This window comes from Salvia hispanica, chromosome 4 (assembly GCF_023119035.1).
Source record: "Salvia hispanica cultivar TCC Black 2014 chromosome 4, UniMelb_Shisp_WGS_1.0, whole genome shotgun sequence".
Lineage (NCBI taxonomy): Eukaryota > Viridiplantae > Streptophyta > Magnoliopsida > Lamiales > Lamiaceae > Salvia > Salvia hispanica.
This window is the reverse complement of record NC_062968.1, coordinates 9,781,965-9,796,505: the sequence shown is the minus strand read 5'-3', so window position 1 is coordinate 9,796,505 and position 14,541 is coordinate 9,781,965. Positions and strand designations below refer to the sequence as shown.

General features: G+C 36.8%; 1 protein-coding gene across 1 annotated transcript; it reads left to right on the top strand.

The window, feature by feature from the left end:
* The first annotated feature begins 10,336 nt into the window (after positions 1-10,336).
* Positions 10,337-12,944, top strand: LOC125217697 (stemmadenine O-acetyltransferase-like). The gene is made up of 2 exons (XM_048119218.1): positions 10,337-10,975; positions 12,098-12,944. The coding sequence occupies exons 1-2, from the start codon at positions 10,410-10,412 to the stop codon at positions 12,756-12,758; spliced, it is 1,227 nt and encodes a 408-aa protein (XP_047975175.1). The 5' UTR covers positions 10,337-10,409; the 3' UTR covers positions 12,759-12,944.
* The last annotated feature ends 1,597 nt before the right edge of the window (positions 12,945-14,541 follow it).

The following is a 14,541-nucleotide window of genomic DNA, read 5'->3' as shown; positions in this document are numbered from 1 at the left end:
GGACAATTCATTGGGTTAGTTAGTTTTGGCTATCTTATTTTGTAAAGGAATTGGAGAGATAAGGAGGAAAAAGTTAAAAAAATTAAGTAGCGTGCTAAAATATAGAAAAGTACAAGTTGTGAAATTGAGAAAATTCCAAATATGTGCTTAATCTTAGAAAGGATGCGTAAGAAAAAAAAAAAGAAAGGAAAAGAAAAGTGTGAAAGGTTGTGAAAATAAAAATAAATCAAAAGGATTGGAAAGTGAGTTGAAGGAGAAATTTAAAAAGTTAAAAGTGTCTTGGGTTTAGAAAAGTGGAGTCAATTTTACTCTACTTGAGATATTTTTATCTTTAGTCACTTTTTAGCCAAATATTCCTCACCTACCAAAGAGCCTACATTACAACCAAAGATAAAGACCTTTCGGACTTTTGATGCTTAATCACATCCAGTAGAGGAGGGATTAGACTTTGAGCAAGCCTATGGTAAACTTTGCACGATGCATGATTTGAGTGTTTATATACACATTACCCCTATACACTTTGAGAGTGAGAGAATACTTCCCATCTGTGGAAGTTTGCCACATGTGAGTGCTTGATTTCAAGGTGTTCCACGAGTTAGTAATGAAAGTGCACTAATAAGCCTTGCTTGATTTGATTGCGTTAATCCATGCTTAATGTGCTCTTTCCTCTTTTGAGGCAATTATGACATATAGTCCTTGTGCATTCTGTGCGTCTATTCTTGTGTCTTTAATGTTTTGTTCGAGGACAAACAAAAATGAAAGTTTGGGGGAGTTGATACGCTCGAATTTTGCACTATTTGAAGGCCATTATTTGGTCCGTTTTTTATTTCAAAGTCACTCTACTCGTCCATTATTTGCATATTTTGTCTATTTTGGTATTTTGACGTGTTTTGTGAGAAATGTGCATAATTGAGCCGAAAAAGGGAGCCAAAACGCAAAGTCTGGAAATCTGGAGTCAGACGGCGACCGGCGACCGCCGCGAAGTTGTACGGCGACCGCCGGCGCCTGGCGGGCAGAGCAGGGCAGCGGTCCACCTCGGAAAATTACACTTGGAAGAGAAGTCTCGCCGGCGACCGCCGGAAGTCATGCGGCGGTCCGCCGCCGGAGAAACAGACTCTCTGGACTCCAACGCGGCGACCGCTGGCCAAGGTGCGGCGGCCCACCGGAGAAAGGCGGCGAATCCGAGATGCCCTAGATTTGCTCCAAGATTTACCATATTTTGAGGATCTTTTCCTTCTACAACAAAGAATAGCTTTTCCCTATAAATAAGACCTCAAGCTTCATCAAATTAGAGAGCTACTACTTGCAAAATAATTCACAGAGATTAAAAGCTAGAGTACTTCACTTGTGCAAGGAGTTGGATAAGGATTTCAAGAACATCAAGAACAGCAAGGATTCAACCTAGGGGTTTTATTTGCTTTAGTTTTATGTTCCAATTGTTTTCCCTTCAATCTATGTGTTTAGCTTATTTCATCATGCGTGACTAAACTCATAGGATTCTAGGGATGTGTTAGTAACGACTTTGGTTATACAATACCAATTTTCTATTTAATATCCGTTTTGTTTTTACTTAGTTTCTTCCCTAAGTAGTTCTGATGCTGCATGATTGAGTGACACAATCTTGTATAATCTTGTATAACTTTACTTAGTAGACGCTACAGTTAGCTTCCTTTAAAACGGCAGTGTTAATTGAGTTACGTGTTAGGATTGACAACCCTAATCTTGTAATCAACGTTTGCATCGCATGAGCATAAGCTAGGTGATTTGTCCTATCAAAGTAATAACTGTGCTAGGGTATTGTAGTTTGGAATTTGCATAACCATAACTGTGAACGCACATCCCTGGGATTCCCTTATCTCTATCGATTGTCTCTGTGTTTTATTCCCATTTAGTTGTTAATTGTTTTTTATTGTTTTTTCTTTTCAAAGTTTTCAAAGTCTCTTGTTCTTCCAGATAGTAATTGAGTCTTAGTAGAGGATAGACACTTTGTGTTTGCCTTCCCCGTGTTCGATATCCGGTACTGACCTTTAGCTATACTATATATACTCTGTATACTTGTAGGTTTATTTAGTGCTAAAAAATAGTGCATCAATTATTGATTGAGAGTGAGTAGAAGAGTCACGATAGAGATGAAGAGACAACGTTCTTTATGAAGGAATATAAAATTTGGGCTTGCATAAATTAATTGTTGTGTTGAGCTCAATATACTTTTGCATAAACAATTTAGGATGCCCCAACTCTTGTAATAATAAATAAAAGCCTAGAAAAATAAAATAATTGGTGAAAAGGCTTCTCAAAAACTAAGTTGGGCTCGAATAGAATAAAATGGATTCTTCATGATTGACTTTAAAAGTCCAAAACTCTTCCAAGCTCTAAAGGAACAAAAGATTAAATGAAAAAAAGAAGTCTGGCTTAAAAATTAGCATCCTTTCGAGAACAACAAAAGTATACAAAAAGTCGGGGTGTTACATTTTTGGTCGACGTTGCATCTATCAACGATCGCCTTACACATACCTCTAATTTTTATAATTGATTCTCTTATTCATCGGCGCTAAAAAATACCATAGTACTAGAAACACCGATTTGGAACCCCCATGAAGCTCCACGTTTTGTGTCTAGACTGTGTGCACAGTAAGATCCACTAGATCACAAGGTCTAGGAACTCACGGATCGTCGGAAGATCTCGGTCGTCGGACACACAGAACACCTCTTCAAAAACCCTCAACCACGTATACTAAAATTAGCACAGGGAAGTAGGGATCGATCCCACAGAGATGGATGCGCAAGTAAACATGCTCAAGGATTCGGGACTATTTTTGGGTTGGCTGTTGCCACGCATTTTTGGGTTGAGGAAATTAAATTAAACTAAACTTGGAGTTGAAATCTGCTACGCTAATGCTAGATCTAGGCGGAAGCAGAAATCATGCATGTAACTGGAAACGAAACAATCACTAGATCTAAGAAAGCTGTTTTCAAAATTACCTAGACCTGGGAAATAAACTGACGGTGGGGACCATTTGCTGAAAAGGTAAAGTACGGATGAAAAGATGAAAAACAACTAACAAAAGTACCAACTAACAGCGACATCATCTTCTCCAATCAATTTGCATAAAAATTTCAGTAGAAACAGCGATGGAACGTGAATCGGAAACGAAACAGACTGAATTAAACTAAGGCAGATCTACGGTTGCTAGACGAAGTAAAATAGAAAGAGAGCAGAAAACTCAAAATCCATGCACAAATCGGTTTCCCCTGTTCAGATCCACACTCGGATGCTAAATCCACTCCGGATCCAAGCACCCGAAACCAACTCCGTCCAAAATTATAACCATGACTACAGATTCGCCAAACAACCACCGATCAACAACAACAACACAGATCCACAGCCATATTCCTCAGATCAAGCACAGAAACGTCCAAAACAGAGAATAACATTCAACTTCCGAAATTAAACCTCAAAACACAGAATCAACGTAAATCAACACAAGATAAACACCATCATGACATAAACTAAATGCATAGATAACCGATAAGTAGCCAGTAACCAAATCGACTTCCAAAACGATGAGGTTCGACGGATAAAAGTACGAAAAACTGAATGTAAACAGATTGTTTCTTCGCCCTTCGCAAGGACGGTGCTACGACTAACTTTTTCTCCGAAGATGAACCCCTAGAAACCTTTAACTACCCAGAATTCCCATGTTTCCCAAGTGTGTGTGTGTGTGAGAGAGCCGAGAGCAAAATCATGTATCTGGCTTGTGCTGCATGTTCCTTTATTTATAGGAGTTGAAGTCAGTCCAGCGAGGTATGAATAGTCTTTGTTGGCCTCAGCTATTGACTTCCTTCGTCTAGCCATTTTTCTCTTCAACTCTGCTCACTTTCCTTCATTTTCCTTCGCTAGTCCATTGTCTCCAGCTCTTCCTGGATCTAGCGATTCCTTCACACACCTGGCTTAAAAACTACGTTAGACCCAGTAAAATAAAGTGTTCTTCACCACATAACCGATGCATGAAATTAGCCTTATCACCCCACCATAAAATTTCATGCGTCCGCCACTGAGTATTTAAGTAGTACAATATATCAGGATTTATATGTATATAGGTGATGCACTTTTTATTAGCACTAAAAATACATGCAAGTATACAGGATAGATCTAGTATAGCTAAAGGTCAGCACCAGATTTTATGCAGTGGTGTTTTGATGAACAAGTAAGAACTCTAAAATAATATGCTTGGGAATGATGCAGCAAAAAGAAGATCCTTGTTGAAGAGGTTTGAGGGGGGTATTTATAGCCAATATTTCGTCCAGCCTTAATTAAGGCAAAAAGTGGCCAAGTATGGTAAATATTGGGGAGAAAATAGGTCAAATCTGTGCGCCGCGTTTACCCAGCCGGCCGCTGCACCTTGGTCAGCAGTCGTTGTGGGTTGATCCGAAGCCTCTGCCTCTGCCTCTGCCTCTTAAACAGCGGTCGCTGTCTGTGTTGCAGCGGTCTTCTGCAATTATCCCGTAGCTTCTGGATCTCTTGGAACAGTCGCTGCGCACACCTCAGCGGTCGGTGGCCGCCAGCGGTCGGTGGTTGTGTTGTAGGGGACCGTTGGACGTCTCGAAAGCTCCAGATTTCTAACTTCGACTTTTAGCTACTTTTTATACTCAAATATGCACATTTTTCACAAAAACACGTCAAAATACCAAAATGGATAAAACATGCAATTAATGGACGTGTAGTGCAACTTTGACCCTCAAAACGGACAAAATAAAGGCCTTAAAATAGTGTAAAATTCGAGCGTAGGTGGAGTATTTTATATTGCTTATAGGATCGTAATCCAAAATTAAGGCTAAATCTACACCCTTACACTTCGAGATGAGTGGATGAGATTAGACCTAACGAATTTCATCAAATAGTAGACAAAATATCAACAAAGAGGTAAGATCGTCATTTGTTATCATGTCATAATTCTTGTGGTTTTTTTGATATCAACATGGTGCATTACAAATATTAATACAATAATATGAGTATTTCAACACAAGTATACGAAAATATCACATATCTATTGATATTTTACATGCATTATATCGACTTTTTTTTTATCTAATTATTGATAAAAAAATCAGTTTATCAACATATACAAACTGAAGGGGAAAGGGGAAAGGGAAGTCTAAGGGGAACGCCTCCCAGTCGACTGGTGGGGATGTAGAGGGTGATGTAAGGATTGTTGGATACACTCAACTGCATAAGTTCTATAGGCTGTATCAAGAAGAACCGGATGATCGTGTCAAGTTGGACATCTGAAAAACTATCAATCGGATGAAGAAACAGATGAATCTGCATTCCGATGACGAAGCCGACGCCGACGCCTGTCGTATCTAGGCTTTAATTTGTAGTTTTTCCTTTGTATTTTTTTTTCTTTTAAATGTAGGTTTTTTTTTATCTCGTTGTGTTCTATTTTCCAATCTTGCAATACAACGATGATTTGCGTATTAATATTTTTTTATGCATTTAAATTTACTTAACTTGCTAACATATTAAAAATACAAGTGCAACAAATTTAAAGCAAGATAAATGATGATGTAGAAATAAATTGGAAATGGGAAGGCTCTATGGGAGGGCCCTTATGAGAAGATAGGCCCTCTCAAAAATTGATGATGTGAAAATAATAAAAAAAGAAGGGCCCTATGGGAGGGCTCTTCCATTGTTAAGAGCATCTCCAATGGACGGACTTCCCTGACGCCTTTCCTGTCGCCCTTCCCAAAAACACCTCCTGCCACGTCATAAGGACTTCTCACCCTCCTGCCACGTCATAAGGACTTCCCACTGCACAATCCGCCCTTCACAACACCCTTCCCGCGCGGACTTCCCGCAATTAAAAAAATTCACAAATTCACAAATATTCAATTTACGTTACGGAATTAAAATTTCGATATGGAATCGGACGGGGAAAATGCAACGATTTTATTTATAAAAAAAAGCATACATATTTAAACTAAAAAAAGTATATGTTATGCCTTGAATCTCTATAGTTTGCCGCTAGCCAAATAATACATGCGTTAGATTTTTTTTAAAAATCGTATAAACAAAGTTTGCAACGAGCCGTATATATAGAGTTTTTTTTTTTTAAAATAAAAAAATAATTAAAAATGGCGGACGTCCGCGGCGGATGTCTGCGTGTCGCCACAATGGCGGACGTTCGCCCGCCCTTCCTCACGTCCTTCCTGCGACGGCCGCGCCCTTCCCGTGTCCTTGCCGGACGTCCGCGTCCTCCTCTCTGTGCCACAATGGCGCCCTTCCCCGACGGACTTCCCGGAAGCCTCTCCGAAATGCTCTAAAGAGAAGGAACAAAATTTCCGCCATTTCTTTTGCTTGTCAATTTAGGGCTGGGGAAAAATATCGAAAAAATGATATATCGCTCGTAAGTATTAAAAAATATCAAAAAATTATCGAATTTTCGATATATCGTAATTTTCGATACGATACGATAAGTTTTCGATACGATAACGATATGAATTTCCTTATATCGCGATATATCGTTTTATATCAAAAATACGATATATATCGAAAATTTTCGATATATCGATATTTTCGATATATATCGATATTTTATTTTCAATATATATCGATATTTAACGATATATCGAATTTCGGTACGATATATCGAAATATCGATACGATAACGATATGAAATTTTTTTATATCGAAAGTTTGATATATCGAAATTCGATATATCGAAACTTTCGATACAATAACGATATGAAATTCTTTCATATCGATATTTTCTATACGATACACGATACAACGTTTTCGATACGATATATCGTATCGACCCACCCCTACTTGTCATTTCAAAGAACCCTCTACATTGCCACTCACTTTCCATGTCTCTATCATCCGAAAAAACCTAGTTGCCCCAATTTCTCTCCATGTTGAACCCTAGAAGCCGTTGATTCTCTCTGTAGTAAATTCTGCGATGGGTCACCAACAGCAAAATCATCACTCCACGATGGCTCTACAACATTGAAACCTCTCTCTCATTTGACGACCTTGGTAGTCAACATTTCGCGACGCCGAGCAAGCCACCGACAACCGTTTTTACAGTGGCCAAAATCTGGTAATTTCCGATCCTCAATCGTTTTGTTCATTATTGCGGTGGTTCTGTTCATTATTGAGGAGAATCGTGTGAAAATGATGATGAGGTGTTATTGCTATGATTTGTTGTAATTTAAGATTTATGTATTGCTCAATTTCTTTTCAAATTGGTTGTGTGAACATGGTTTTTTTGGAGTGTGTCTGAGAAATTTGGTTCTGTTCAATAGTTCTGATTTAACAGAGAATTAGGTACATTTTATGTATGTATAAACTGGTTATTGAAATTTTGATGACATCTCGACCGGCAATATTGCATGTTAATGAAAATAGCTTTTAATCAATAAAACAAATTTTCTTGAGCTTTTGTCCAATCAGTGAAAATGGACGCAGTACTAGATTTGCCTTGTAGTTGTGAGAGTCTTGAATTTATAATCAAAATGGATACAAAAATGGTATGATATGATATGGGTTATAAACCTTCATCAATATCGCTATTTTGCTCAATTAGTCATGTCGACCAGTTCTCAATCTGAAATTGTTATTTGGTCAATAATTTGTGGAAAATTCTATCATCTTAAATATATTATATGTATGCTACTGATACATCATTTAACATTTACTCGTACATTTTTTTCAGTACCATCCTGTAGAAGGACAAACTTGTGAATATGGTGAAGAGAGGACGGGACAACCGTCCAAGAGCCAACCAACTCAAAATACATGTGATCGAATGAATATGTATTAACATTATGCATTTATACATTGTTTCTGACAATTTGTACATTATTTTACAATCAGATTCTACATTATGCCATTAATAGATTATCTGACTACATCAAGTTTTGTTACATTATTTACACAATTAATAACATTATATTCATTAAAAACCATAATCGTATATTAATTTCAGTATGAATCCTAAGACGACAATTCAAAAACGAATTTTGATGTATAGGGGAGTGCTTAAAAAATACTCTTCCGTCCCTTATTAATTGTCCACTTTTGAATTTTCGTCCGTCCCCTATTAATTGTCCACTTTCACTTTTTTACAATGAATGATAAGTAAGTTCACATTCAACTAACTCATTTCATTCACATTTTTTCACAAAAGTGTGACACATATTCCATTAACATTTTCAACCCAATTTCCTTAACATTTTTAAAATCCGTGCTGAAACAAAAGTGGACAATTAATTGTGGACGGAGAAAGGAACTAACTACTTCCTCCGTCCAACAAAAGATGTCATACTTATGGGACGGCACGAGATTTTAGGAGGTTTTGTTTTGTGTGTTAAATGGAGAGAGAAAATATAATTTTTAAATTCATGTGAGAGAGCACTTTTTCCAAAAAGGGAAATGTGACATTTTTTGTGGGACAAACTAAAAAGGAAAGTGTGACATCTTTTGTGGGATGGAGGGAGTACAATATACTTCCAGTATACTCTCTCATTTCCATAGTAATAGAGTCATTTTGTCATTTTGGTACGTTCCATAGTAATAGAGTCATTTTCCTTTTTAGTAAAATTCAACACATTTTTCTACACTTACTTTACTCTCTCTTATTTTATTCTCTCTTCATCTCTCTACCTTTTTCATTTTCCACTTTACTCTTCCTTTACTCAACTCACCTAACACAATTTTTCTTAATCTCCGTGCCGAAAAGAAACGCCTTCATTATTATACAACGGAGGGAGTAGATCATTAGATCTTGGAATCAGTCTACTCACAATCTGCCTGATGGCATACAAAATAGTTATTGGGGATGAGCATAAATAATAAATTTGTTGGAGGCGTCACGATTGAAAATGTACTTGTATGATTTCATCCACCATTACCCCTGAAATGTGCAGATACTTATTTATGTGCAGTGTTATTTTATGTTTTAAGCACAGTGCACCAAATATGAGAAAATATAGAGTTTAAGATAGATTTATTTTTATTTTTAATAATAATATTAATTGATACAAACCACAAAGAAAAATATTAACTGAGACAAACCATAAAGAAATGAGACTAACTCATAAAGAATTTGGCCATTTTATTGGGATGAAAAGAATATAGATTACTTGTTAGTTACAATTACACAATATATAGTTGGTGGGATATTCCATCACCCATGCTAAAACATGCTTCATTTCAACGAGATATCCATTACCATTTCAGATTTCATACAGTAATTCAAATCTTCAATTATAATTTTCTATTAGTTAATTAGTTTCAAAGAACTATTTTCTCTTTCCTAGCTAAGATAACACATTTTCCTTTTATATTTTTATTTTTAGTAATTTTCTTTCTCCAATTAATACACTCAACCATTTTTCTCTCACTCTAGTTAAATATCCAACTCTGTCCCAATTAAGATTACATATTTAATTAGTCCCCACGAGATTGTTGGTTAATACGTTTAATTACCAAGAGAAAATGTGGGTATAAATATTAAATGGAGAGAGTAAGAGAGATGAATATTTAATTATAAAGAGAAAAAGTCATTGTATGTAATAATTGTAGGGAGAAAGTTTTAAAAAATAGGTATGTGTCATCTTATCTGGAATAAACTAAAAAGGAAAGTGTATCATTTTAGTTGAGACGAATAGAGTACTTGTAGTAATATACTACTTCCTCCCTCCCTTAAATTTTGTCACATTTTTTCATTTTCGTCCGTCCAACAAAATTTGTCACATTTCACTTTATACAATTTTTGGTAGTGTACTCCATATTCCACTAACTCATTCCAACTCACATTTTATTATAAAACTAATATATAAAAGTAGGTTTGATTCTCTATTAACTTTTTCAACTCATTTTTCATTATATTTTTTAAATCCGTGCCTGATCAAAGTGCGACAAAATTTAAAGAACGAAGGAAGTAATTGGAGGGCGTCCATGCATAACACTTCGTTGACATGAAATAGTGTGGGGACTCAAATGAGCCAACAAAACTTGAGACATACTTATTTTTTAAATACTACTCCCTTCGTCCCTGCAAATTTGTCACTTATTTCCTAAATACTACTCGTGCCGAGACAAATGGTGTCAAATTATTAGGGAACGAGGGAGTAGTACAGTGTAAAATTAAGAAGCTGATTATAAAACGAAGACTCAATCGCTCAACAGATGAATAATGCATACGTATATATCGTCAAGATAAACAATTGATTTACCTGATTATGTTGTTTTAGTGAAGCAACCTCTTTTTTATTTTCTTAAAAGTCTAGAGAAGCCGAATCAAGATTCAGAGAAAACAAAAATGGAACGTGAAACAATATCAAGCACAGACGTGAAGCCATCTTGTCCGACTCCTGAAAATCTCCGGCGCTACAATTTTTCGATGCTGGACCAGATTTTCCCGCCAATGGCACTTCCCATCGCCCTCTATTATCCAAGCACGCCGCAAATCAACGATCCAGATTCATTCACACACCAGCTGAAGCGATCGCTCTCCGTTATCTTGAGCCGCTTCTACCCTTTGGCAGGGAGAGCCAGTGGAGACGGGGAATTCATCGACTGCAACGACGCCAGCGTTCCCTTCACCGTTGCCAGATTGAGAGGCCATAAGCTGTTGGAACATCTCACCAATCCCCGTCCGCATCTCCTCCTGCCCTGCGCTGCCGACTGGGGCACTAATCCCGGGCCATATTCTGCGGTCATGCTCGTACAAGTCAACTTGTTTGACTGCGGCAGCGTGGCCATCGGAGCGGTGTTCTGGCACAAGGTGGTGGATGGATCGACGTTATCGGTTGTTCTTCGGTCATGGGGTGAGGCGGCGCGTGGGGGTAAGGAGGCGGTTTACCCCAACTACATGGCGCAGCATATGTTTCCGCAGAAGGAGAAGATGCCGTTGCAGCTTGGTTCGACAACTGACATCGTCAACACCGGGAAATCAATCGTCACAAGGTAACACTGGACTATTTTTTTCTTTAAATGGAGTTGAAATGCACATGCTCCATAATTCCATCACTTACTCTATATCTAAGTACTCCGTACGTCGACCAAAACAGGGCACTTTGTGAATGACACTGGTTTTAATGTAGAATTGGTAAAGTAAGAGAGAAGTGACGAATGTGCTATATTTTTTGTGGACAACAAAAAATGACAAATGTGCTCTATTTTTTATGGACGGAGGGAGTATTTTTTTTTCAGTTTCAATCTAATTTTATTTTTAATAGCATTTTCCACCAATTTTTCAACTTCAAGTATTAATACTTCCTCCGTCCATGATTAATTGAGTTTGTTTAAATTGGCTCAAATATTAAGAAATATAGTGGAAAACTGGTTGAATAAGTTAGTAAAATATGGATCCTACTTTTATAGATTAATTTTATAATTGTAGGGTCTGCTACCAAAAGTAATCTGTAGTTGAGGCATTTCATTTTGAAAAAATGATAATTAAAGTAAGAGTATCAATTATTAATTGTGGACTGATGAAAAAAAAATTAGTGTCAATTAATTGTGGACAAAAAGAGTGGTACTCCTTAATATGTACTCCCTCTGTTCTAATTGAGTCATTTTTTTTATTTTGAGAAGTTCCAACATAACTAAGTTAGTTCTATTTTTGGCAAAAAAATTTCCCTTGCTCCTATTTACCTCTGTCCCACAAAGATTGTCTCATTTTGACCGGACACGAATTTTAAGAAATGTAATGAAAAGTAAGTTGAAAAAACTAGTGGAATATGAGTCATACTTGGCATGTTTGGTAGGGGTGATAACTCATCTAGGGATGGAAATCCATGAACAAAAATGACATTTTTGTTCGTGGATTTCCATCCCTAGATGAGTTATCACCCTACCAAACATGGCGTAAGTTTCATAATAAAAGATGAGTACGAATGAGTTAGTGGAATAAGGGGTCCACTATAAAAAATGGTAAAAAGTGAAATGAGACAAATTTTGTAGGATGGACGGATGGAGTAATACAGAATATTGAGTTTGATGAAGAGATAAGATATGTAAAGTATACAGAATATTGAGTTGGACGAAGAGATAAGATATGTAAAGTTTAGTTAACATCTCCAACAGATATGTGTTTGAGAGATCGGCAATAACATTACTGAAATTAAAATCATCCGATGTGGAACGCCCCTCAGCAGTAGAAGTTGTGTCAGCCTTACTTTGGAAATGTTTCATGTATGCCTCTCTTGCAAATGGGAAATCCACATCATTGCTCACACAAACTGTGGACCTCCGCCGCCGAGCCCAACCTCCGTTTCCTCCGGAGTGCTTTGGCAATTTCCTGGCTATAGCACCGGCGATCAGCACCAACGATGACAAAGTTACACTGGGAGCACTAGTTAGAAAAATGAGGGACTCTATAATCAAGATCGACGACAAATACATCAACCGAATGCGCGGTGACCTAGGGTTATCGGGCTATTACCAGAATCTTCAAAATATGTGGACTGAATATTCTCCAGAATTTGATATTTTGCCCATCTCCAGCCTATGTGGTAATAATCTTTACGGTGTTGATTTCGGATGGGGAAAACCACTGTGGTTCAGTAGATGCGACTCCATCAATGAATCCATGGATGGATCGGTTTGGAATAGGATTTGGTTGATAGAGACTAGAAATGGTGACGGAATTGAAGCCTGGGTGGTTCTTCACCATAAATATATGTCAATCTTCAATCAAGTCAAGGAGTTGACAACTCTTGCTTCTGTCGATCCTACTCCGACTTGATCACTTCTAAGATCATGATTCTAAGGATATTTTGTTCTTGTATTTGTTTCAACTCAACTTCATTTTGTTTTTCCAGTTGCTTGAAGCCTATAGCTATTAAAGGGAAAAAAGATAAACCATTGCTGAAAGATATAGTGTGTAATGTTTGTATTGTATTAAAGGAAGATGACCCTTCCTTGGGCGGCACCTTGGGCGGCACGAGAATTTATATAACTTTTTCTAATGTGTTAAGTGGAGAGTGTAAAGTAAGAGAGAGAATGGAGTAGAGATAAATGTGTTTCTATTTTTAGTAATGAATATATGTAGTTGTAGCTTCTCAACTAAACCTAAATTAATAAGCTAGCAAACTCAGCAATAAGAACAATCTAAATAACAATATTGTACTATAGTGGATTAATTCTGTTGCAATCCATCTCTTTTATTAGGAATTGGATTTCCAATTCAAACTAGTAGCCCAAAAATAGAATAGTAATAACAAAGACAAGATAATGAAAATATAAATTGGCTAATAGACACAAAAATTTACGTGGTTCGATCAATGCGATCTACGTCCACGGCCAAGGGAGTGGAGAGAGTGTAAAGTAACCGCATCTTGTATTTAATATATTATAAAAATATGCAGGTTGAGCAGTGATGACGATGAGCGGTGTTGACCAAAGATTGCGAACGTATTTCGATATTTTAGTGCTTGAATGCATCGTGTCTCCATACACGATCTCATTCGCTCTTGAACCCTTCCGCTACAAGTTAAACTCAATCTTATGTTCAGTTTTATTATGTTTGAATATAACTCTGATATTTTCAAGTTAATCTCAATTATCCTATTTTTATGAAATTATGATCAGTTGTGCTTCCCCTTTTTTCCCAGCTGCTTTAACCCACTTCAGGTCATGATAAACCGAGCATGTTATCCTTAGCAAAATTCAGTCATGACACAATGAGGCCCACCTCATACGAGAGAAAAATTTACCAATTGTAAAAAGGGTCTAATTTTGTGGGACACAAAAAAAAAGAGACTATTTATATAGGATAGAGATAATATATACTTCATCCGTCCCAAAAAATAGACTAGTTTTACCATTTTGGACCGTCTTCCAAAATTAGACAAAGTCTAAATATGAAAACTTTTCAACAACTAATTATCATACACGTCATTTGTAATGTGACCCCACAATCCACTGACACTCAATTTACTACCTTTTTTTCTCTTTCTTTTTTCTTATCTCACTCACAAATTTGTCAATTTTTATGGCCAGAGGAGTATTAAACACTTGTATATATTGCCAAAATTACTGAGTACACACGGTATTCGATAACTTGTCTTTTGCTTTGTCGTATGGGTTTGGCCATTTTTTTACTAAACAAATAGATATACTCAGTAATTAGCATTTGTTTTGTAGTGATCAAGGTTATGCAGCAGACAACTTGGGTCTCGACCATGACATCAGTGACGCTATTTGGATCTCTTCCGATGAGTGACGCATTAAAAAAATATTAAATTCTGTCTCAATTGACAAATTCGTCCCTAATTGTCCCATGTTGATTTTTCGACAAATAGATTTTTTTTTCCTAATATTACGTATCTTGTGGACAACCCTTGATCGCCATGCATCACACGAAATTTTATGGTATATCCCATTATACACGCTGAAACAAGATTTTCTCTAGATATCTTCATTACCTAATTAGATTCACGACCGTAATATATTATTTTCCATTTCTTCGTTGTCTTTGTCTATGCTAACCAATGTTTTAAAAACTGGATCGGTAAGCGAACTATCGA

What these genes read in the sequence shown, in the direction of transcription:
- LOC125217697 (XM_048119218.1), top strand. Translation starts at nt 10,410, where the DNA reads ATGCTGGACCAGATTTTCCCGCCAATGGCACTTCCCATCGCCCTCTAT. An exon ending in GGGAAATCAATCGTCACAAG is followed by an intron (nt 10,976 to 12,097) that starts GTAACACTGGAC and finishes CATCTCCAACAG; the next exon opens with ATATGTGTTTGAGAGATCGG.